The 25,651-nt window shown below is 47.2% G+C and overlaps 1 protein-coding gene across 1 annotated transcript; it reads left to right on the forward strand.

Annotated features, from left to right (window-relative positions):
* Window positions 1-1,646: 1,646 nt before the first annotated feature.
* LOC308233006 (alpha-2-macroglobulin-like protein 1) lies at window positions 1,647-22,121 on the forward strand (the record flags this gene model as incomplete). The annotated part of the gene is made up of 35 exons (XM_080639472.1): window positions 1,647-1,705; window positions 2,266-2,449; window positions 3,484-3,646; window positions 4,016-4,068; window positions 4,934-4,951; window positions 5,429-5,588; window positions 6,026-6,110; window positions 6,941-7,055; window positions 7,168-7,282; window positions 7,678-7,787; window positions 8,241-8,408; window positions 8,735-8,965; window positions 9,370-9,433; window positions 10,201-10,346; window positions 10,939-11,088; window positions 11,518-11,634; window positions 12,190-12,337; window positions 12,782-12,899; window positions 14,158-14,383; window positions 14,503-14,629; window positions 14,911-15,032; window positions 15,520-15,574; window positions 16,235-16,318; window positions 16,674-16,850; window positions 17,021-17,102; window positions 17,480-17,636; window positions 17,831-17,905; window positions 18,685-18,847; window positions 19,494-19,711; window positions 19,894-20,109; window positions 20,577-20,701; window positions 21,095-21,185; window positions 21,612-21,680; window positions 21,893-21,995; window positions 22,081-22,121. The coding sequence occupies 35 exons, from the start codon at window positions 1,647-1,649 to the stop codon at window positions 22,119-22,121; spliced, it is 4,335 nt and encodes a 1,444-aa protein (XP_080495598.1).
* Window positions 22,122-25,651: the final 3,530 nt, after the last annotated feature.

The following is a 25,651-nucleotide window of genomic DNA, read 5'->3' on the forward strand; positions in this document are numbered from 1 at the left end:
ACCTGGGCAAACACCACAGGAGGAGCACGGTGGGACAGGGTCAGAGAGATTTCCACAGTGCTGGCACCGGTGGGTGCAACTCCTGTCAGCGGTGCCAGCAGCTGCACCTCTCTGGCCGCAGTTTATCCATTTATGACCATTTATGAGGTGGCTGGAGCTTGCTGTGGGACAATCTTAGGTTTTAGACAAAAAGTTTGCCTGCCATTCTCAGTAACGTGACCTTCCTTCACAAAGACACAAGAAAGCATCTGTCGTAAGAAGAGGTATCCAGCCTTCCTTTCCTGGTAGCCTAACAATGATTTAGATCAACTTAGTGCTGGTTTCTGAAATCAGTTGGGATATCTGGCCTCTGGCCAGTTATCTCCATCAGTTAAGCTGTGAAACTGCTGGCACTTGAGACAAAGGCGGTGCCAGCACCAACAACTCCTGTGCATAATGTATAGCCCCTATGATGCATGCTTGTTCTACAGTGGCCCAGTGACAGAGTTGAGAGAGGACTTGGTCTTCTCAGCCCCATCTGGAAAAAGAGTATGGAGAACCTTGGGAACAGAGATTTCTGGGGAATTTCTGGACATCCTGGAACCTGGCTTTGCCAAAGAGATCCCAACTGCCTGCTTGAGTAGCACCGTGTTGGGACCCAGATATGGAAAGCTTAGGCTGCGTTAGCACTATTAAACAGTGCAGGGAAGTATTTCCAGGCACAGAACTGTAGCTATCTGTATTATTAGGGCAGTCCCTGGTACATTGCAGCCTGGGCTGACCAATGCTGTCTCACACAAGTCTTGGATGTACTTTGAGAATTCATGCAATCTGAGTACCACCCACAACAGGCAGTTTACATGGTGACCATGCTTTACAGGAGGCCATGCTGGTTAAACAGCACAGTTGTCCACCCTTCTGTGCACATCGTCATCTGTGCTAGAAAACGTCCCACATGTTTTAATGTGTGGATTTTAACCCAACCCTCAAATTCAAAAACAGAACCAGAAGACTGTGTCTTAGACCTTTCGCACCCAGACATGAACAATGAGGAACTGGAACCAGTTCCTGAGGCCCTCGCCTTGCAGATGGTGCCATTGCTGATGGGTGTTGCAGGGAGCTGGTAGAGAGATCTGTTGACCAGTATGTACTTCCATTTCCCTCCCTGTATTCAGGGAAGGAAAAGGCAAAGTCATTGGCTCAGTATGGTTGCTGGCTGGTGTTAGTGTTGCTGCAGTGCTTCCTTAGGCACATGCAAGGTTTTGCTCCCATTCTCAAGCCAATCAATCCATCTCCAGCTGAAACAAAGGGACACAAGTGACAAGTGATCAGGACCTGGCCTGGGTCACTGATCTGCAAAGTTCTTGCTGGTTTTTTACCATGAAAAATCTATTTGGTCAGATGTCTCCATGGCAGCCTTGCAGGAGGGGATGTTCTAAACCAGTGGGTGGCAGCCAAAGTGGCTGCTATTGGCTAAGGGGGACTTGGCACAGTACACCCATCCCTACTGCTGCCTGCTATAATCTCAGGAGAAGGGAAGAGGTGGGGAGAGGCTGGCTCCTCCCTGACACCATCTCTTCTTTAGGCTGTGCTAGAAAGCAATTGCCTCCCTAAAAACGGCCTCAGTGATTTCAGAGGAAGAGGGCCACTGGAGCAAGAGCCCCAGGATGAGGATAGGCATCCTCCTGAGCCTTCTGTTCCATGTTGCAGCTGCTTTTCACGAACTGTGAGTGATGCGGAACTTATGTTTTGGTCTCTTTCATGAAGGCGTCGGTCTAGGTAGATGGACCACGTTCCTTGCCATCAGCTTTCATGCTTCCTGCTCTATCACAGAGCACCCCAAAGGGTAGCTGACTCTTTTACCTAACCTCCAATGCATTAGGATTGGCTACTGTGAGTTAAATGCAAGCCACCTTTTTGGGGGGCTTCCATGTAAGACCTTAGACCCAGGGATATTTGCTTCTTCAGTTGCCATGCCAGAACAAATCCCTGGTGTCTAGACTGCAAGGTTATGAGGCCACTTCTTTTGAAGACTGCAAGGAATAGTTTTGGGAGTTCAGGAGATAACTGGAATATATAGGGCTGTAGTTCAGATAATCAAGCAGAAACTATTTCCCAGGTTATGAGTGAAGTCATCACTTTGCTGGGTTCACGGTTCTTTTCAATATTGACTGAAGCCACGGCACATTGCTGAGTTCTGCAGTAGTGGGACACTCCAGAGAAGCTCTTCATGTCTCTGAGCCCTCAACCTGGTGCCACCTTTGATGCCTTCTTTCCCTTTCCCAGACGTTATCTGGTGGTGATCCCTGCAGATCTCCACTACCCGTCCACCCAAGTTGCCTGCCTCCATATCACCTGTTATGAAGAAAAGCTTCAAGTGAATCTGGTCCTGGAGCGCTCTACAGGACGTGAGCTCTTAATGCAAGAAACCGTCCAGAAGAAGAAGGCTTTTATGTGCACTAAGTTCTGGGTGAGCAAATGCCATCACTGATTTTCCCTTCTGGAACTGTAAATCCCTCACGTTACTCCCTAACAAGGGATGACATGGACAGGGTCTACTTTGCCTTGGAGTGAGTCTGCTAGGAGGGGGAGTGGATGGTGCCTAGGGATGCGAAGCCAAACGGAGTATCTGCTGGTCAGCACTGAATTTCCCTTCTGAATCAGTTGTTAAATTGCAGTTACATGTGTTAAAATCTACTGCGCTTCTGGGTATATAAAAAGAACTCATCTGTGCCTTCTCTTCCATCCCAGACTAGATGAAGGAGCTTTAGCTCATCTCTAAAAGACCTGTGCAGCTTCACAGCTAAAGCCTGGGGAAATGGTGCTTTGCCTGACATCCTGCGGTTTCTGTAGGACCTGGAGTCAGGCAGCAACTCAGCTCTTAGGAGCTCCTGAAGAGCAGTTGGATGGAAACTGATGTGCTTGTTATTTTTAAGCATCAGCTTAGAGTTTATTCATTGTTGGTGAGAATTTAGCAAAGATTTAGGATAAGGCAGATATGCCTAAACAGCATCTCTTCTATTATACAATACATTCTCTGCTGAGGCTGCTGGGGTCTTTGGCTGCTGGAGACAGGAACACCTTCCGGTTATCTTTTCTAACCTGGCTTTCTTACTTGCTAGTACATGCTAGTTCTGAAGGCCCATCATTTGAGGCTCTGCTACAGCTTTATTGCTCTCCTTTGATTCTCTGCTACTGTTTCCCACCTTTCTGGCATCTGCCCATCCTCCTGACCAGGTTTGAAGACTCAGAGGTGTAAGGCACCTGCTGGTCACTGGAGGCAAAATTCCTTAACCAGAGGCAAAAAAAGGTCAGGTTCCATGGCATGCTGGGCCTCCTGCTGTCTTGTAGGTCTAAGTGAGATCTCGATGTGATCTGGATCTAGATACTGGAGGGGATGTCCTGGGACAGGTGGAGAGGAACTGGTTAGTTTATTCCACTTTACTCTGAGTTTCTGCTCAGGGCTCCCAGATTACCTGGGAGCTGTGTGCTCTCTCTGTATAGGTTACACCTCCAGCTGATGGCACAGAGGAGGTTGCCACTGTCAAACTGATCATCACGGGCAAAGGGGTCAGTATTGAGGAGAAGGAAAAGGTTCTGATCTCCAAGACCAGAAGTGGCACCTTCATCCAAACAGACAAGCCCGTCTATCAACCAGGGCAGACAGGTGAGAGCTGCAAAAGGGAGCAGCTGTGGGCCCTAGGCTTTTTACTGGTAACACTATATGGAAAGCCTGTGATTGCCTGAAATTCACAGACAGCCCTAGCAGAAGGCTTTGAGATAATTGAAAACATCGCTCAACAGTCTCCCATTGAGTGATGTGTTCAGTGGCTATAATGTCCAGCTTGTGGTGACTGTGAAGTTGCAGGAGGCAGTAGGTAATTTCTATGGTATCTTACATGTGGGTATATCCATGTCAGATGTTACCACAGATGTGTATATCATGGAGACAGGACCTGGGGAAACAGACAGAGCAGGGGTCTGCATGGGAGAACTGAGGTCTGACAAATATATTCCTTGATTTCTTTGCCTTCAGTGAGATTCCGCATAGTGACTCTGGATGAGGAATTCATGGTGCTCAATGATTCGGTAAGCCAGCCCTGGGCTGCTGTGGAAAAGGCTGCCTTGTTCCATGTGTGGATTCTACTTCCTTTCTACTCTGCTCATCTGCCAAATTTCCAGCTCTTCCACATTTGTCTGTGGTCCAGGCTTGATGAGTGTCCAGAGGAGAACAGTAACTCAAGTAAAAGCTGGTAACTCAGAAAGATGACAGAGCTGTACATGTCTCTTGCTCATCTTACATACAAGCATAAGAGCAATTCCTGATGTGATGGGGTCATGGGAAGGGAATAATTTTGAAGTCAGGTTTTCCTGGATATGTGGTGGGGAGTGGCTCCTATGAATTGAAACATGGAAAATTAGATTAGAAATTAGGAAATACATTTTCATTGTGACGATGATCAGATTTTGAAAAAGGTGTCCAGAGAAAGCATTTTCATCTGTGGAGATGTTCAGAACTCAGCTGGAGGAGCCTATGAGCAATCTGCTCTAAGAAGACATGCTTCAGCAGGCTGTTGGACTATCTGACCTCCAGAGGTTCCTTTCAAACTAAATGATCGTATATCTGTGTAACCCCTGAAGGCTGCAGCTGAGCCAGAGTAGGTCTGTTTGGGCAGTGAGTTTTCTCCATGGAGGGCTCTGCCAGGAAGTCATTAGCAAGTGCTGATGACCTCCAGATTGGCTTTTCACTTTCTCCAGACCTCACCGTAATGGATTCACCTGATATTTCTCCTTTCTGGTGATGTTTATTTTACTTTATATTGTTGTCAGTGCTCTAAATTTCCAAATCACTAGTTGCACATCCATCAGAGAGGGATTTGCACCCAAAGTACCTTGTGTGTGTTCCTGGCATGTGTTTCTGTTTTCTAATGGTTTTTGCCTTTCCCCCCTCCAGATTTCGCTGTTTCTCCAGGTGAGTGATGCTGAAATCTGGTGTCATGGTAATGTTGATGACAGCCATTTTACTGAGCTATTCACATTCAGTTCCTGGTAGATTTTTGAGGCCTCCGAGTAGAATAGTAGAACTTCAAGATTTCTTACACTAACTCTTTTTATTCTTATGCACTTACTTGAAGTTATGCTCCTACTTACTTCAGCAGAAATCTGAGTTGTTCTTGCACAAGTGTAGACAGATCAACTTTGACCTTTATGGAAAAAGTTGGAACTGTGAAGAATCTTTCCTTGGGATCAGGATTTAGATAAGTGTAGGGAGGCATATGCTGGGAGCATTATATTGTCTTCGAAATGTTTTGACTAGCCTATACCAAACCTCATTCCTTACGTATAGAACCTGGTAGTGTGCAGTGCTGAAATCCTGAAGCTCGTTTTCTATGGGCTGTGGATCAGTGAGATGCTGAAACTATTGTTTCTTCCTTTCTTGTGGGTGTAGGACCCTAAGGACAACCGGATAGAGCAGTGGCTGAATGTGGTCCCCCAAGACGGCATTGCAGATCTGTCTTTCCAGCTAAGTGATGAGCCTTTGCTGGGGACATATGTCATCAATGTCACCAGCGCGAAAGCTTATGGCAGCTTCTCCGTCCAGGAATATGGTATGAGCATGTGGAGGACATGTCTGAGCTGCAGAGAGGACCTTGTACTCTTGATCCAGGAAGCTGGGTGCTTATTTCATGATAATCATCCTGACAGCAAATGAGAAAAGTAATGGTATCTGTCATGGAAAAGAGTCTGAGCAGAGGCTCAGGAGAGAGGGATCACTCTGGGACCTTGGGTCAGTGATTGGGAGGAGTGTTGTGTATGACCACAGGTCTTTGACACAGCTGATTCCAGATCTCTGTGCCAGATAAATTGAGATCACACAAAGGTACACACAAATCTGTTAAAGAAACAAGGGATATCTTCCTTTCCCCTTCTTGTGACCTTCCTCCATTTCCTGGCTCTTATTCCACCATGGTCTTACCTTCATGTTGATTCTCTGCAAAGGTTGTGCCTGGCCAGTGTTTCCTACAGTTCTGTTTTTTCTTTCCAGTGCTGCCAAAATTTGAAGTGATCTTTGAGGCACCAAGTCAGATTTATGCACTAGATAAAACTTTCCCACTCCGGGTATGTGGCAGGTGAGGACTCTGCTTGGAGGGATGTCCCTATGTTGTTTTCTGGCCTGATGGGCACAAGATGGTTAAGTCACCATGGGGAGCTCTGGGGAAATTTACTACACTTCAATTGCAGGAAGCCAGAATTTTCCATGGCAGCTCTTTGCGCTCTGTTGCACACAAAACATTCCTATAACTTCTGGTACTCTGACATCCCTTTTCTAAAGGCACTCCACAAGTCTCTATACCAAAAACATGGTGGAGCAACTTACCCTTTGACAAGCAGCCATCTGTGGGGCAGAATGTGTCAGACGTTTGGTGTTCATCTCCCTGAAGAAGAAAAGGGAAATGAAGGAAGCTTTTCCAGATTATGCTTTAACAGAAACTAGAGAGAGGCAAAAAGGAATTGTCCCAGGTAGAGTCCAAGGACAGCACTAGGTGCCTCGTGTAAAGGTGCTTTCTTAATGAAAGGCATTTTATTAATCACCTGTGTTTCTGCTCATGAGATGATGCATGCCTTCAGCATATCCCGGGTTGATGCTGATGTAAAGTGCAGAGCTCTGTGCTGAGTTAGCAACTAAAACACTCTGGTGTCCCAGAATAGGTTAGTTTGGCATTAGCTGTATCACATAGCCCGTGATTTCCCATCACTGCAGTGCCCTAGACTGACCCTGCTTACCGGGTCAGGGCTCCTGAGCCTGCTGTGTGGCTGCCACTCTTGTGCTATATTGTGAATATACCTGTGAGTAAGTGGTCTGTGGGCCTCTGTGTCTCCGAATAAGTGCTCTGCAAAGCAAGCCTTGTGTTCTCTCACTACATGTGACTGCCTCTTCCTTCCCTTCTCCTCCAAACAGATATGCTTATGGGAAAGCTGTTCATGGGATGGTTCATGTGAACCTTTGTCAGAAGATAGCCCCATTCCTGCCCAGCGCTTCAAAACCAGATCTCTGTCAGGCATTTAACAACCAGGTGAGATGTGTAGCAGGAGCTGAGCAGCATTCACACATTTGTGCTCAGGGTAAGGCAAGGCTGAAATAATAGTAATGCTACCCAGTGCCTTTTCCTCTCTCTGTACTTCCAGACAGATGAGACTGGTTGCTTCTTCACACATGTGAGCCTGTCCTCCTTCAGTCGAGACTTCAGGTACTATCAGGACAGCATAGTTGCAGAGGCCTTGCTGATAGAGGACGGCACAGGTAACTGGAAACTTCTCTGGTGGCTGGGAAGAGGCATGTGAAGATGCACTAATTTTACCAAGAACACTGAGGACTTTCAGGCTAGCAAGGGCTTTGAGCTTTCTGAGCCCGTTGGGGCCTGCTGTCTGACCTTACAAATACAGAGCCAGCAGTTCCTAATGGCATAACAAACTCACTCTGAGTGCATCTGGTCTCAGGTGGTGAAGCTTGGGGGACCTCTCTAAGGTCTAGAAGTAGGAAGAAGACTAAATACCCAGATCTCTGGTATGGAATGTATGTGGAGTTGAACATGTGCATCAGTATTATCAGTGGGTCACTCTGAAGGGAAGTTGCTGAGGGGTGCTTGGCTTCCTTGCTCCCTCCCTTACAGTTTCTGTCTCACTGCTGTCATTCAGAGACACACGTCAATGCTTCCCACAAGTTACTCATCTCCAAGATTGGCGGGATGGCCTTGTTTGATGATGTGAATTCTTACTACCACTCTGGAGAGATATACAGGGGCAAGGTAATTCCTAGTTACAGTCTTTTGGAGGTGAGAGCATGAGCAATGCCTTCACAGGGACTGTTATCTAGTGTCTTTTCTGACCTCACCTCCAGCTGGGGGCTTGGGAGGACATGGATGATGTGCAGAGACAGAACTCTTGAATTGTCAGAAGTGAGAATAACACCCAAGACTATCATTTCCAAATAAGCCTGGAGGAGCAGCAGCTATTCAAATTTGGGGTGAAAACCCAAGCATCTGGAATTTCAGCAGGTGGGAGGCCTTCTGCTGTGAAGGGGTAGAGAGCATGGGGGTGAATGAACATGGTACTGCAAATGATAATAGGAGGTGACCAGTTGCAGTGTTGATAATATTGTTAGTGACTTGAAAGGGTGACTTTGCTGTCTTTCGAGTAGCAAGACATTCTGTCCACTGATTAGACTCTTCTGCACTTCTCTTGCTCACCACGGTTCTCAGATTAAAGTCATCAACTACCAAGGCAAGGCGCTGAAGAACAAAAATGTCCTCCTCATAGTAAGCTATGGAAAGCAGCAATTTAAGCAGAAGTACATCACTGGGGACTGTGGGACAGCTTCATTTAGCCTGAATACAACTCTTTGGAACAGCACCTCAGCTGCACTGGAGGTAAGTGAGGAAGGCTCTGTTGGCAGGGGTACGAATGTGTCTCGGAGCTATTTATTGCTCCACAGACACTTCCCTTGTTCCTTCTTGAAGGTTTCAGTAGTTCAAATCTGAAGCACCTCAGTGTGTTCTGGATTTTTTCTCCTCCTGAGAGCTTATTCTATTGATCCCAATTGCTTTCCACATGAACTCTCAACATACAGACCTGTGCTATGGTGTTGCTCAGACTTGATCTGAGTCTCTTACCAAGTTCCAGTGAGAGTGATTTGCAGCTGACTTGCTTAACCAGGGAGATTAACCGTTTGGTTTTTGGTATTTTGTCTCACCAGGCAAGTGTCCTGCATCAAGATTTGGATCGAGAGCCTGGGACAGTTGATTTGAGTTACCAGCGAGCCTCTTACTTCATACGTCCGTTCTACAGCACCAGCAGGAGTTTTCTCTCTATTGTCCGTGTGCCAAAACCAGTGCCTTGTGGTGAAATGCAGGCCATCCAGGTGGACTTCAGAATTTACCAGGAGGACCTGGAACATGGGCCCAAGCGTGTCATCTTCTCCTACTTTGTGAGTTTCTGGGGAACTGCTAGTGGGTGATGGTTCAAGGTACAAGATCAGGCTCTTCTACAGATTTGAGCCTGGTATTTGATAGATCTGGCTCAGCCCAAGACAGGCAGCTCATCCAGCCATCATGGGGCTGGATCCTGGTTTCAATCCAGGGCTGCAGTAATAGCAAGAAAGGCAGCACCTTTCTTTCAGGCTCTGCACAGGTGCAGGGCAGATATTTGCCTTACCTGTTCTCCCCCAAGTCTCTTGATCCCCTGAGCTCTCCCTGCTACCTGAGAGCAAGTAAAGCTCATATCCCTTCCTCTGCCCCTGTTTAATCTCCAGTTTCAGGGCTACCTTAATCTGCGTAGTAATCGCAATGACTACGTGACTGGCATTTTCTTCCCTTTCTCTACCTTCCCTAGGTCACAGGGAGAAGAAGGATAGTCCATGCAGGTCAGAAGACTGTTTGGGTTGGACTGCCAAGATGTAAGTGCACTCCCCTGTTTCATGTCTACAAGCACCAGTGGTCTGTGTCAGCTCATCTTAGCTGAATATGTGGCATAAGCCTCTTGGCAGTTTAGAGTTGGCTCACCACTTTTCTGTTGCATCAGAGTAGCATGCCTTTCCAGCTTTCAGGTTTCCTTCTGCTTGGTAGCAAGTGAACAATACTCAGCATTTCCCAGCTCATAGGCTCATCCTCCTTTGCCTTAATTCTCAAAATCTCCTTTTGCTGCCCCTACAAATAGCATGGAACTATAGCCTTACCCTCTATAAAACCTCTACCCAACCTCTTCTGCTTTAATTTGCAGTTGTCTGCAAGTAATCTGAGTCGTTAGGATGCCACATTTTGACTCACTGTTGCCTGCTTCTCTAGTTCTTTTTTTTTAAAACCTAAATTATAGGTGCTTTGGGGTATAAGTCGCCACTTTGTTGGTGATGGGATGGGATGTGCTTGGTTATGGGAGACTTCAAAAGATATCTGAGCCTCTCACTCATTGTGGAACTAAGCTTGAACTCCAAAACTGTTGTTTAATTTCCTTGAGGCAATAAACAGAACCAGGAAGAGTCTTTTGCTGGTCTTGAATAACAGATCCAGAGATGTGCTGAATATTTCAGTGGTCTCCAGAAATCTCCTTGTCCCTTGAAAGACTTGAAGAAAGGAATTAAACAGATACATGCAAAATGGCAAAACCTGATCAGAGTCCATTTTTACTTATAAGACTACTTTCTCTTCTTCCCTCTCCTCCATCTAGTGCTGAAAGGCTTCTTCTCCATTCCTCTTACCTTCAGCTGGATCTTTGCACCAGCTCCAAGACTTGTTGTTTATGTTATCTTCCCTAATGGAAAAATCATTGCCGATTCTGCCGTGTTCAGTGTCTCCATGTGTTTCAGAAATAAGGTAGGATTTGTGTCCATGGCTAAATGTGTGAGAGTGAATGTGTCAGCTGCAAAGAAGAGACTGAGGGATACATAATATATGTAGCTGTGTGTGACTGATACTACACATGATGCTGTCACATGAATTGCAGTGCATGAGTGATGAAGTGTGCTGTAATGTATGGAGCAAGTACGTGCTGTGCACAAGTATGTGAAGAGCGCTTGGGAAACTGAGACTAACCTCTTAAAGAACCCGGAGGTAAGGACTAAGCTTATTTTAGATCTGGGCTTCAAAAGGAGCAGAAAGACAGCTGTGTAAGGTGTGTGATCATGGCTGGCTGGTTTTCTGGGTAAAGAGGATGCTGTGTGAGAATGCTGATGCAGGAATATCTCCAGTACATTGATGGTTCCCCCTCTGCCACCCTTCCTGTTAGAATCTCAACATGATGACATTTTAAATACCTTTGGGGGGTCCTTGGGACATGCCTTGGGTTTCCATCCAAGGGAAGTCCTTGGAAACTCTCATCATGTAGGTGCCTTCCCTGCTCAGGAATTGGTAGCATGGCCAGCTGCAGAAATGTCACTTGGGTTTTGCCTGCATTCTTCCCATCCAGGTGGAGCTGGCCTTCTCAACACCGGAGACTCTTCCTGATTCAGAGGTTGGTCTCCACCTGCAGGCATCTCCTGGGTCCACGTGTGCCATCTGGGCTGTGGATCAAAGTGTCCTTGGGCTGAAGACAGGAAAAGAGCTCAGCCGCTCTTTGGTGAGTGAGCCTGCTCTTAATTCTTCCCTTCCCTTGTGCTGACATGAAGGAGGGAAACAGGGAGGAAAGGGGACTGACAGGTCATTGCATCTGGGCAGAGCTTATCTCCCACTCTGGGAAGAGCTTTGAGCATTTGGGATCATCAGCACTCTCAGTGTGGCACGGATAAGGGTTAGTGGGCAAGTGTTAAGAAAAGTTGAACATCACTTGGTGCACCAGTGGTAAATCAGCGTCTGTTGTTCTGCCTCGTGTTCAGTTCAGCGGGTTGTCTTGGCTCTGTCAGAAGAGTGACAGTAAGCCTGAGCTTTCTGGCGTGTGCTCACGCACAGTAGCCAGGAGCAATTCAAGCAGGCCTTGGAAGTATGACAGGAAGGGAACGCCAGATTTTATCTGTGCTGATTTTTTTCCTCCTTTTCCTTGCTTTCTCAGATCTATAGGCTGTTCCCATCTGATCATAACTCCAGGTATCCTCGCCAAGTGTCTGAAGATGATCAGTCATGCAGGTTCCCAAATTCTGATGAGCATGATGTGTTTACAGCATTCAGGGTAAAAATGGTTGATTTGGTGGGCTGGGATAATTTATGAACTGAGGGAAATGTGGCCCCCTGACTTTACCAATATCCTAGGGATGCTGTTACAGACAGCACAGGGAACAGGTCCAGTTTAGGCCCTTGTAACTAAGTTGTTATTTGAATAAACAACTTGAAATGTTGATTGAGAAGAAACTGTGTGGTTACTGCACTTTCATTGTGTGATTCAGGATGCCAAGGTATTGGTTACTTTAACTGAATTTCACATAGTTGGTCTGATCTCTGTAGCATGAGCAATTGTGCTCGGCAGGCTAAGAAGGCATAGCAGCTAAATAACCATGTTTGAACAAGAATAACTTTGGCTGACTCAGGCCAGATGTACTATCTCTGAAGAACTCATTTGCCCATTGCTGAGGATTTCAGTAATTCCTTCTTAAAATGAAGCAAGAGAATACTTTCCCAAGCCAGAAGACAGCCAAGACCCCCATGCATGAAGGCAAAAAAGAGGTACAGGGTGGAGGGCAGAGAGGAAAATACAAGCTTCTGGTGCATCAGTTCTTTTTTCTTACAGGAAATGGGGTTGAAGATTATATCCAACACCAATATCAGGAAACCCAGAGTGTGTCCAACCACTCCATCAACAACTATGCTGCAGGAAAAAAGAATGTTTACTTCCAGGCCCATGTTGATGTTTGGTCAGACCCATGAATCACATAACAGTAAGCATTTGCCAACTGTTCCTTCTTACAGGGGATGCTTAGTCTTTCAGGTGAAAGCAGTCCTGGGTTTGAGCTGAGAGTCAGAACTTGCTGTAACTGCAAATGGAGGAGAAAGAGCATTCCCTGGCTCTAAACCTGTTGTGCTACTGTGAGGCTGCCTGGGGCTCACAGCTTCTGGCTCTGAAACGTTGGTGGGCTGTCTGGATCCTAGGTCTGATTGCTGAGGTGAAGGAATGGTTGCCTTTCCCATGGTGCCTACAAGTACAAGTAAGGCCCAAGTACATCTGACATTTGAAATGGAGCAAGAGATTTTAAAATCTGGGATAGAACCTTCTGTTCAAGTACTGTGTTTCTTGAGCTGATTGCATTAACTGCAGCCTGAGCTGCTCTGCTCTAAACCAGGGCCTGAAGACCCTGCGGTGACTGGGGCTTTGTTGTTTCCAGCAGAGCATCTGACAACATCTACCTATAAGCCCAATATGTTTCCACCTGTTTCTTCATCTGAAGAGAAAGTAGACAAGCATCTTCTCAAAACCTGGATGTGGGACATGTATTCTCTGGGGTGAGTAAGCTGAGCTGTGGGGATCTAGTCTGGGTAGCTTAGTGTGACTGGGAATGGCAGCAGTTTAGATCATAAGCTGCTGAGGAAAATTCCTTAGGACATGTCATGGGGTTCATATCTGTCAGGCCATTTCTCATAGGAGTCTACATCATATACGCTTTCCTTTACTAGATGATCATACAGAAGTATTGTCCATCCATGGGAGGTGGCTGACGCAGGAAGATAGGAAAGCAGTTGTGGTGCAGCAAAACAGCTTTATTTACTGCCTACACGCTACTTGTTTATCTCTGTGGTCTGCATTTCCCAAACTCTGCTCACAGGATGTATCCTGGGATGCAGGGGAAGCTGATTTCCAAAGAAGTCCTTCACAAGACAGGGAGTTGTGTCCTGTGCGGTTCAGTGAGAGCACAAGGTCTGCTGAGGGAGCTTTTGGAGACTTTTCATCTCCAACTTTAGGAAATCCTTGTCTGGTGTCTGGAGACTGGAGTCTGCTCAGGGCAGATGCCCCCACATCTGCCCTCTCCCATCTCCACTGTCCTTCCAGCTACTTAATCTCTTCTCTCCCTAGCAGCAGATATCTGCTGTGTGGTTTGTCCACTAGCCTAATCTGAGTCACCAACGGTGATATTGTATGTGTTGCCTTCTTGTATGTGGCTGGCAAAAGTGAAAGTCTCGAGTTACTGGAGTCAAATAATATCATTTGCTTTAGCTAGGGCTGTTTAGATGTCTGCTGTGATAGCAGCCACAGAACAGTCTGCAGCTCTGAGAAGTTGTGATGTGGGCACAAGGCAAGTCTCTGCCCTGTCTTCATGTTGGGCTTCAAGCTGTCAGTCTTTCACAGGAAGGTGAATGGCTGGGTCTGTCTCTTCTGCTGAGTTCTATTGATGTTGAGCCAGTCCTGTTGCTTTTCACGTGTCTGGTTCTCCATCCCTAGGCCAAGAAGAATAAAACTGCTGACTTCTGTAAACCATTTTTAGATGTGCAAAGGGCAAGTGCTGCCCGAGAAAAGCACTGAGTGTGACTGATGGATCTTGCAGCCACATAACCTATTGTCAAAAATGTTCTGTTGATATAAACATCTGAGACAGTGGTTCCATTCTTCTCTGAGGACCCACAAGGGCTACAAGTTCAGCAGATATTGGGGGACTGAGGTTAGGGGATGAGGGTGCACTGGCAGAAGGGTGCAGACCAGGCCACCTGGTGCTGCATCCAGCAAGATTCAGTTAAATGTTTCTGTTGCATTTCTGTTGCATTTCAGTCCCAATAGGAACAAGAGTGTCACTGTCACTGTGCCTGATGCCATCACAGAATGGAGAGCAGGGATGTTCTGCACAGGACCTAATGGCTTTGGGCTTGCTCCAACCACCAGTCTGCTTGTTTTCAAGCCTTTCCTTGTAGATCTTGCACTGCCATCTTCGGTGATCCAGGGTGAGACCTTCATCTTGAAGGCCACAGTCTTCAACTACCTGCAGCGATGCATGAAGGTAGGTGAGCCCTGATAGCCTCTGCAAGAAAAGCAGGGTATGGCTGGGTAGGAGATGGCTGAAATCTATGGCCTGTGATGTTTATCTTGGTACCACTGCCATCCCTTCTGCCCCTTCAGATTCAAGTGACCCTGAAGGAGTTTGCACACCTCCAGCTAGAGCCATGCAAAGGCTGTGTCTACAGCAGTTGCTTATGTGCTGGTGAAGCTAAGACCTTTCACTGGAGTGTCACAGCAGAGCAATTAGGTGAGAAGAACAGCAAGATGGGGTGGTGGAAGTGGGAAGAGATGGGACCAAAGTAGGGATGTTTTGTAAGAGCTGAGATTGAGTGAGGAGTTATTTGCCCCGTTAACCAGAGTACTCATTTGCAGTCATCCTAAGGTCATCATTACTCACAAGTCTGTGCTAGGAGGTACAGAACCATACAGGGCTCTGATTAGTTTTTCATTGTAAACAGGTGATTTCTGTTATGTTAATGGGAAGTGCTTTCTCAAAAGATGTTTTATGCACCTAATTGTTATTTTCAGGGCTCATGAACATCACTCTCAGCACAGAGGCTGTGGCCACCAAAGAACTCTGTGGCGAAGAGACACCATTTGTCCCAAACCAAGGACAGAAAGACACGATCACCAAACTCCTTCTAGTCCGGGTCAGACAAGCTGTTCTGTTACCTAGACCTAAAAGTGGGCTTTGTGCAATTCCCAGATTTTGTGTGAGTTAATTTTGGGAGTCACCACTTGCTGCTCAAGGTGTGTAATTAGAATCTCAGGGCCTGAGCTGGGCCCAACGATGAGGGCTGATGAATGTGGGAAGTAAAGATGTATCCTCCACTTCATACCATGGAAAACTTCAAGTATGTGCACTCTTGTATGTCGTCATTCCTGAGTTCTCTGCTGATTCTTACAATATCAGTTTCACAGACATTCAGCAGTTATAATATTCTGAAAACACACGCTGTTTTCTTATCTGAAAAGAAAACTATTTGCGATAATTTGCGGTTTTATATGATAGTGATGTTACTCCAGCTGACTCTCCAGCCTGAAACAGGATTTTGTCCATATCTCTTTCTAATCCACTTGTAATCCTGTTTCTCTCCTGTGTGCTCATTATAATGCAACATCTATGTGCTCCAACAGCCAGAGGGAGTGTTGGTAGAAAAGGCTCACAGCTCCATCCTGTGTCCTGAAAAAGGTAGAGATTTTTTTCTTCTTTCACCCTGCTCATCACCTGCTTCCTGCCTAACCATTTCCTGCATCTTTCTACTTGTTGGAATATTTTCTCTTGTCATCATGACCAAGCTGCAGAAGCATGCTCTAATTGCCATCTAGGGCTTCCCCTGGATAAGGATGTGGGGAGGTCCCATCTTCTAGCATCAACATCCCTGACAGTAATGTGACAGGCTTGAGGCCTTTTTCACCTGTAGTAATGAGACTACTGAAGATGGCAAGGCTGGAGGACATGACTTAGGACTGTTGTGTATGATGGTGTATGAGGGGGCCATTAGCAGATTTTGAGAGCACAAGGCACATTGAGAAGACATGCCTGCAACTGAAATCTGAAGTGAGGTGGAGTAACTTCTATAGAGAAAAGCAGGTGGCTTTGACCACAGGGGGTTTCCAAGAGAAAATCCTCTCATCCTCTTTAGCGGGAAGGCTGTTAGGACAGTGCAGGCATCATGAGGTGGATGAAGCTGGAGGTGGAATGGGACAGGGTTTTTGAGGTGATCTGCAACCCCTGTGATGGGAAATGGGGTGTTAGCACAGGACAGTCTTGAACAGTTTCTGGGGATTTTGAAGGCTGTTTCATCAGAATGCATTTCTTTTTGTCCTCCCCACACTCCATCGGTGTCAGGGAATCCAGCACAGGAGTCTGTGTCCCTGATGTTGCCTCTAGATGTGATTGAAGGTTCAGTCAGAGCCACTGTCTTGGTTACTGGTAAGGAATTCGCTAAAATCCCAAATCTCTGAGTTTAGAAAACCTCCGTACGCTTTCTAAGGTTTCCAAGGCTTCAGTGCCTTATTCTCCCCATGTGTGCAGCTGTGTTTCCTAATTCCTGATAACCTAAAACATTCAGCAAGGGAGAGAGTGTTCTGTTTATGGGATGGCAATGTGTACTGTCCATATGGAGGGCACAGTGTAACTGATAAACTGGGTGGACAGAGTTGCCCCCACACTGCTGTGCTGGGGCTATTGTGCTGGGTGCACTGCTGAGAATGGGCCTCAGGTATGAGGAGGTGAATCCTCAAGCCTCCTGTCCTGGAGGTGGTGAGGTGCCTATGCTCTGTTTCAGGTGACCTCATGGGGATGGCACTGCAGAACATGGACCACCTGGTGCAGTTGCCCCATGGCTGTGGGGAGCAGAACATGGTGCTGTTTGCTCCCATTGTCTATGTGCTACAGTACTTGGAGAAGACGAGGCAGCTGACCCTTGAGATCAAGGAGAGGGCAACAGGATTCCTGCGCAATGGCAAGTACAACAGACCCACCCTGCTCCTCTGCTTTCCCCAGTGTCCAATCTACCAGTAGTCCTGGGTGACTACTCCCCTTCCACTCAGAGCACTCAACTATCCCATTCCCTTCACAGTGATTTCATTGCAAATACCATTCTGAGCACTCATGTCCTATCCCGCTTTCCAGGGTACCAGATACAGCTGCAGTATCAGCACCCTGATGGTTCCTACAGTGAATTTGGCACCAAGGATGAGTACGGTAATACTTGGTAAGCCCTGGTCTCTCTCCTAGCTGTCTACCTGCTGTCTGACAGCCTGGAGGTGGGCAGTTGTCTGCTTCCACTGTTGAATCCATTCCATCCTGTTGAACCCAAAGTGTTGCAGACATTTTGTGGGCTAGGAGCTCCCCAGGGGTATGCAGCTCTCCTGAGGATAAACTGTCCTTGGAGCAGCAAATTAGGAATAGCACAACAATAGGTGAGGAGAGACCCACCAGATTAAAGCTCCCACTTTTTTTTTGTTTTTCCTCAACTTCTGCTTAGGTTCTTTCTTTCCACTCATTCTTCCCTCTCTTTCATTCACTCCATCTCTTTCTGCTTATCTCTTCCCTTTCTTATGCCTTTTTTTGTGTTCTCTCCCCAACCAGGCTGACCGCATTTGTGGTTAAATGCTTTGTCCAAGCCAAGCCATACATTTTCCTGGACAACAGGACCATCCAAGCTGCTCTTACCTGGCTGGAGTTTCACCAGCTTCCCAATGGTTGCTTCAGAAATGTGGGCCAGCTTTTCCACACAGCCATGAAGGTAGGAGCCAGAGCACCTCAAAGGACTCAGAACAGTTCTTGCTGAGTGTACTGATAATAGTTGAGTTCACTTTCCTGTGTTGTTCTGCTTTCTTGTGTGGGAGCAAGCCAGGAATAGGTGGGACCTTTGCTGAAAAGCTTCAGGTCTTTGGGTATTAACTTTTCCAGCTTTTTGGATGTTTATGCTTTTTGTAGGGAGGTGTGGATGGGGAAATACCCTTGGCTGCCTACATCACTGCTGCGTACTTGGAGGCAGGAGAGACACCAGAGGTAAATATTGGGATTCTTTGCCATGCTTTTGCATCAAGATTTGAATCCTGAAGAGCTTAGTGGTGTCGCTGAGGCAGGCCTTCTTCAAGACGCTTGTGGGCAAAGTAATAACAGAAAAGTAGGACTTACTGAAATGATGGAAGCTTAGCTTATGGTGCTTCTGCTGGGCTTTAGCAAGAGACAGCAACCAAAAAGCAGCAGTTGGACCCTGGGGCCTTTTGGGACAGCAACCACTGCAAGCCTTTGGCTCATGTTTGGAATAGCATAGCTAAATGCTGGAATACAATGCTGCTGAGACCAGTGGATTTGCTGCTTCTTGCCAAGAGCAGTTGGTGTTCTGGGGGAAACTGGAAATCCCAGTGATGCTGTAAGGCCCTGTGGAGGTGAACTGAACACAGTAATCTTGGTCAGTGTGTTGTGTGTAAGCATTTACAATGGTGAGCTTTTGCTCTTGTGTTTGGACTTGGAAAGTAAGATGTGATGGTGTTATTCCAGCAGAAATGGCATTCATTTCATTGAGAGAGCACTACTAAAGACAATAACCAGCTCAGAGAAGGGGTCTGTCAAGCATGTCACACCAGGGGCTGGAGAACAGTCCTTACTGGTGCTGCACTGATACAAAGGGAAGAGGGCAGGCTCAAGCACAGGGATACCTGGGTGAATGTTTGGGGTACTTTCTGTGTCTGCATATGCTAGTGCATCCTTCTGCTTGTGTCTCAGTGTTTGCCTGCCTCACATATGTTCGATGTGACTAACACCCAGGAAACTCTTTCCTGTAGAGTACAGTGGTGCACAAGGCTCTTGGCTGCATTGCTCCTTCCCTACCCAAAGCTGCCAGCACTTACACTCAGGCCCTGCTGGCCTACACCTTTGCCCTGGCTAAGGACTCTCAACGCGTGCAAGAGCTACTTGATACACTTGATCAAAAGGCAATCAGAGCAGGTATGGGAACCTCAGTGCCAGGTGGACATCAGAGAAAGGATGAGTGACCTTTCTGAGCCCTTGGTTACATGCAGCCCGGAAGGACTGTAGCCTTGCCCTCTAGGTGCTTCACCAAAGAGAGTTTTGAGGCAGCTGGTCTCTGAACTCAAGGTATGTGCTGGCACAGCTGTGGTGTGCGGGCTGATTTTCTTCGAATCCCTCACACGTTTCTGGTACCTGAAGTGTAGGTTGGGCTCTGGGGGAAGTGGGCTTCTTATGCAGGACTGCAAAGGGCCAGAGAGGGAAGCAAGCTGGCAAGCTGTCCCACTTCTTGTTAGTCCTGGACCCCCAGGACTAGCGAGTGGGTAGCTAGCTAGTATCAAGTAGCTAGTGGACTGGCAAACAGGGCAATGGAGAGCTCAGATGCGTGTGGGGTAATGTGTATGCAGATTATTGGCATATTAGTTTTTGCATATCACCTTGGTATGTAATATGGAGTATTAGATATTGCAAAATACATGGGATTGCAAATTGACTCAGTGCCATGATGACCCAGTCAAGAGCAATTTACTTGATTGTCTTTGCAGACACAAGCCGCTGTGCCTCGGAAGCCTCAGGATTTCTTTGCTGACATCCCTCAATGTCGTCTATTGCTTTCCTTTCCCAGATGGGCAGATCCACTGGAGTCAGACCTCATCCAAGCCCAGACCCAGCACCAGCCCTTGGTCACAGCCACTGTCTGTGGATGTGGAGTTGACAGCCTATGTCCTCCTGGCCCTGCTCTCCAAGCCAAATGTCACAGGGTCAGATCTCACCACAGCCTCTGGCATAGTGGCCTGGCTCACCAGGCAGCAGAATGCCTACGGAGGGTTTGCCTCAACACAGGTAATTTGTGGCCTGGGAAGGGGATGTTGCTTGATAAAGAATCTCTGTACAGTGTATGCACAATATTTGCAAGTGCAAATGCTTTGAGGAGGGGAACTCTTGTATATGGAGGTCCTCAGGACAGTGAGATCAAGTTTCTTTGGGTCTCAGAGCTGCAAATGTAATTGTTCCTTCATTTTCAGGACACGATAGTCGCCCTGCAGGCCTTGGCTAAGTATGCAGCGCTGACGTACAGCACAAAAGGGGTTGCGGAAGTGAGGGTGAGGTCCCAGAGAGGCTTTGGAAGGAAGTTCCAGGTCTCCTACCAGAACCGCCTGTCAGTGCAGGAGGCAGCACTGACAGAAGTCCCGGGCAAGTTCTCAGTGCAGGCCCAAGGCAGCTGTTGTGTCTTTACCCAGGTAGGCTCCCACAGACCCTGCTGGGACAAACCTTATCAAAACCAAAACTCTCCGTTGCAGCTCTCTGCAAGGAAACATACATTAACTGTGCTTTAACCCCAGCCTGTTGCCAGTGCAATGAACCTGTCTGCTGGAGGACTGTGTCCAAATGTGAGGACAGTGATGCTTCCATGGCTTTCAAGTATTGGAGGGTGGAAGTGCTCTGTCAGTGGTTGTGCTAACGTGTGCCTGACTTGCACAGTCTCAAGGAGAAGGGAGCCCCCAGATGGATGGGTCATGGAAAGCTTCCAATCTGAGTGGCCTTTATTTTGGGTACTGGGATGAGTGTGTTCACTGTGAATGGTTTATCCATTCACTGCCTGGGGCCCATATCTTGGGGATTAAAGTAGTCAGTAAAAAAAAAGTATGATAGATGATATTGAATTAATTATCCATGTCTTATTCTGTCTTTTGGTGTCTCCCTGCAGATGGTGCTGAGGTACAACACGCCATCCCCACAGGTCTCCACATCCTTTGCCTTGCGAGTGAAAACTGAGCCAGACAATTGCACTGAGGATGATATACACTCTGTTACTGTCTATGTCAATGTCAGGTGACTCTAAAGACATCACTCCAATTGGGAAGGAAAGCCATGCATGGTGGGAGAACTGAGGGGTGCTTCTTGACTGCAGTGGGGGCACCAGGCAGTTTCAGTGGAAGGTCCAGATGGAACACGGGGAAGGAAAGATACAAGTGTCTCTGGGGATGGGGAACTGTTTCTGAGGGCTTTGGCTCTTGCTAGGGAAAAGAGTGCAAGTTGTCACCTCAAATCGGGGATGCTCAGAGCTGTGCAGACATCACCTGCCTGCTGTGACAGGGAGAAACGACTGCCTTGCTTGGTCCTGGCTGGGCTCCTGGCTCAGGGTCCTGCACACATGTATGTGTGTATGTGGGTATGGTGGTGAAGGGAAGGGGAATCTGTGAGTGACTCTCTTTTTGATCCCAGGTACACTGGGAAGAGGTCCATTTCCAACATGGTGATTGTGGAGGTGTCCCTACTGTCTGGATTCATCCTGGCTCCAGGATCTGGGATGTCTGTAAGAAGCCTGGAATCAGGATGGTGATGGGGTGTCAATGGGACCATATGCCCAGGGAGAGGGGGAGGTTGCATAGGAAGGTGTAGCCTGTCTCTCTCTTGAGGAATCTCGCCATCCCTTGTCCTCTGCCTCACAGCAAACATGAACATAGTGTCAGCTCTCTGTGCTTTGAGGATAGTGATCCTTCTGGCCCAATTCACTCAGCATATCCTTGACAGCTACGTAACCTAGGTTGCCTTCCTTGAGTTTTGCAGGAGCTGATTGGCCCTGCAGGGAGATCAGCCTGAAGAGGCAAGAGTCCAAACTAAATTTGGGAGTGAGTGAATGAGAATCTGCCCACTCAAGCTTACCTAAACCTTGTTGGGATGTCTCACACTTGCTTTTAAAAGACTCAACTAAATTGCTTCCTCTGCTCTCCTGTCCTAGCTGCAGCACTGGCACTCTGTGAGAAGAACTGAGCAAACACAAGGAGGTGTTGCCATCTACTTGGACAAGGTATGTGTCTGCTACTAGAGAAGCTGCAGGAGTGGGGGGCAGTTGTAGAGTTGTGTGGGGAATCCAGGGTTGGACTAGCAGAGCAGGATTTTCAAGAGTCATTTTGACTCTACAGAGTAGGATCAAAATGATGCCTATCAGTAGGATCAAATTTGGGTGAGGAATAAAAAGAACAGCTCATAAGTGAACTTTCCTTTGCTCTTCTTCACCAGCTGAGCCACAAGTCTGAGACCTATGTCCTGCATCTGGAGCGGGAGATTGGAGTGACCAACTTGAAGCCAGGCTATGTCAGAGTCTATGACTACTACCATCCAGGTCAGTGTGGAATGATGGGCTTCCAGGACTGTCTGGGTGTTTGCACTTGTCTGTGTAAGGATAACTTAGATCTGTCTTGTTGCAGAGGATCAGGCCCTGGCTGATTATAATATCTCCTGCATTTGAGGTAGGTGTGAGTCCCTTCCTCAGCCCCCACACAGAGCTAGCAGCCTTGTGATGTTTCTTCTGCAACCCAGCCACTGTCTCTGTCCCACAGGGGCCCTGTGCATCTCTGATTCAGCGTGTTCCCTTCATCTAGGACTGTATCTAGGGCCTCCAGGGACTTTAGTCTCTGCCCTTGCTTTTCTGGACTCTGTAATGTACTTTTTGCTGGGTTGCCCTGTGGGGAGGACGTGAAGTGGTTAACACTGTGTCCATGCTGGGAAGGATCTGTAGTGTGCATTTTCTGGGACTTTCATAGATGGTTTGCACTGTTCCAGACGAACTTTCAAGCAGAATTCATGGTACCAGTTTCACCTTACTCTGTCTGGGTACGCAGAGTCCCTCTTTCTGGGGAGGTAAAACAAGGACACTAGATCAAACCACACAAACCCTTTCCCTCAGAGTCCTTAGAGACCCCCTGGACTCCCTCGCTGTTAGCATCCTGGAGTTAATAATTTGGGCCATATTATTTGCTCTCTGGGTTACTCCCTCTTCTGCTTTCATTTCTCCAAGGGCTTCTTCTGCTCCCTTACTGTTCACTTTCAGCCCACAGGGATCCCACTAGTGGAAGATGTGAGATGGGAAATCACATTTCGGTGGGCTTGGGATATTGGTGCTGGGACAGATCTCAAACTGGATTTCAGGACTAACTTCAGCCAAGCCATGCTGCTCATCCTGACAGCCATTTTCTGGTGAATTCTTTGGGGTGTCTGATTAATTCTGATTGCTTTAATTGAGGGATTTTCTTGCTTGTAAAGATATAAAATAAAATATAAAGCACAAATCTGGCTGCTGTGGTGCGTGTTTGGATTCTTGTGACAGAGGATTACCTTGGAGGAGAGAGCAGAAGTGAACTCTTATGGAGAGAGTGTATCCGAACCATGTACCTGGCATTTATTTCTTCCAGCACTGGGTTTCCCTCCAGAGCATTGTTGCAGCCATCAGTATGGGATAAGGACTCCTAGCCTTGCATGGAGATTGATCCCGCTAAGCATCCTCTATTGCACACAGATGCATCTGAGCAATAAGGTCTTGACTGATTCTGCACTTTACATGGATGTAAAGTAAATATACCCTGCTGTATATATCACAGATTAGCTTCTGGCCTAGAATAGGAAGAGGAAGGGGAGTAATTCTAGGTTTTGCTCCTCCTGTGAAGCTGGATATTGCACAGGACAATTCAAGCATGAGTTGTCAGGCAAGTGCCCGGGAGTTGAACCCTCCCCCCTAGTGAGCTGTTGTAGAGTGAATAGGGTCTTTGTTACATGACAAGGAGATGCAAAGGCAATTCAACAACAAAGCGTATGTGAAAGTGCAACATTTATCATTCCTTCAAACTCCATGATTTAAGGAATTCCAGCTCATGATCTGGGATCTTCAAACTTGGCAGCGCTCGTACAGACCAGTAGGTCTCCACAGACCCTCACTAGGGCTGCTGTGAGAGTGCAATGGCTAAGCACAAAGTCAGGTTTAGGAGTGAGAGGTCTGTGAGGGAGGTGTGGGGTGTGGGGGGTCTGTATTTGGCTACAGCCTTGAAAGTTCTTCAGAGCAGACCCTGCCGAAGGCTGGGATTTGTGTTGGGTTTAAGGGAGGGATTTGGAAAGTGTGCTTAAATTTCGGTTTTGGAGTTCCAGGGTAGCCCCTGTGAGGCAGAGGCACAAGCACTGCAAGTTCTTCTGGTTAGGAGTGACCACCCTCCATAATCCATAATCTCTGCCAGCTAGGCAGGCTGCTCAAAGCCTGCGCTGTTGTTTCATGTGCAGGTAGCAGGGCCAGGATGAATGCACAAATTCAGCACAGCCATTAGGTGTTACCTGTGCCTTCTGCAGTGACAGAAGTGGTTGTGCTGAGGTTGGCTTCATCCCAGGAGTCACTTTCTCCCTCCTTCTGCACCTTTGTTTAAACAGGTGCTTTTTCCTTCTCTCCTTATTCAGTTTCCTCAGCTGTGGTCCAAGACCAATGCAGAGCCCAACTCTGCAGAGCAGGATTTCTGCCAGAATGCTTTATTTTCATGTAAAAACCCCTTTGCAGATACTGCAGCTTTTCTTGCTCATGTCTCCTCCCTCCTTGCTTTTACCTCTGGCAATGTCTGTCCTTGCTGGTATCAAAAAGCAGAACTGGAGGTAGTAAAGGCCAGCACCTGTTATTGGTACTTATTGGACCATTGGTTAGAGCTTGGACTCTTGCAGAGAGGGAAGAATCACACTTACCACAGCCAATGCCACAGTATTCCTATCTTAGCAAAACACAGATAATAGGTATGATAGAAGTCCCTGGAACAGAGGTTTATTGGGAAAGCAACTGCTGCAGTGGTCATACACACACATGTACTCTGCCTGCTCCTACTGATCCCATGCATGAGCCCACTGAGGAGGAGCTTGTTTGCACACAAAACCTGCACACTTATATGTGTATGTGTAAAAACTGCACATAATTTGTTCTATATTGTGACATGTTTGGTCTATATCGATTGCAATTTCTATGCCCACTTTCTTAACATCTCTTCTAGGTCCTTCAAAGTGTTCTTTCTTGGATTTAAACTATAGAACCCATGGTGTCTGACTGCTAGAGAGCGTCAGGAGGGAAGGGGCTGTCTTCCAGAAGAATTTAAAGACTGGGGGAAAAGCCACTTTTGTACAAAACATTGTTTTCTCTGGCCTAAACTTGTCCCTCTCTGCTTAGAGTGGGAGGTGTCAAACATCACACTCATTTGTTTACCCTTCTCAAAATTGAGAGGTTGGGGTGATTCAACCTGAAGTCCTGGTGGTGTCCATCTAGCTTGGGATTGGCCCCGCTGCTTGAGCACCGAAGACAGCCTGCCTTCAGGGACACAAATCTAGTCTCAACTCCTTGCATACCTCTTGCCTGTCTCTGGGCCAGGTGATCAATGGGTCTGCGGCTGGGGAAAGATCTCAGCACAAGAGACCAGCCAGGTACCATGTGGTACCAGTGGGTTCCAGTGGGTGCAGGAGCCTGAGTGCCTCCTGGCCACCAAGAGCTGGTCATTGTGATAGCGACGGAGATGGGGCTGAGTTAGATGAATCATGCACACCAAACCTGTGACTTTGTTTTTTGCTGCTCAAACATGTATTTCTTTCTGCTTGGGTTGATTGCTCAAGATGTAGGTTTCCAGTCAGTGCTAAGTCTGGACCTTCAAAGGTGTTTCTGTGCCCACTCTCACAGAACAGCTGCTGGAGTCAGTAAGAGCCAGGACTCTCAATACCTTTGCTATTGTGAGCCTCTTGTGCTGTTGTGAGGGATCTGGCTGTCCCCTGGAACTTCTGTGGATCTACCATGAACAAACAAATGTCAGATGGGATTGTTCAGCAGGCACTGCCTGTACTTTCTGAAACTCATGGAAAGAAACGAAGGGCAGCTTAGTGTCTGGCATTGATTCATTTTCTTTCTCCGGTTCCTGTTCACTTGTTTATTCAGGTGCATTTACATGTTTTTCTCAGCCATTGGCACCAGCAGCTCTGAGCTGGACAAAGCTC

This window comes from Psittacula echo (assembly GCF_963264785.1).
Source record: "Psittacula echo genome assembly, chromosome: 1".
In the NCBI taxonomy this organism is placed as follows: domain Eukaryota; kingdom Metazoa; phylum Chordata; class Aves; order Psittaciformes; family Psittacidae; genus Psittacula; species Psittacula echo.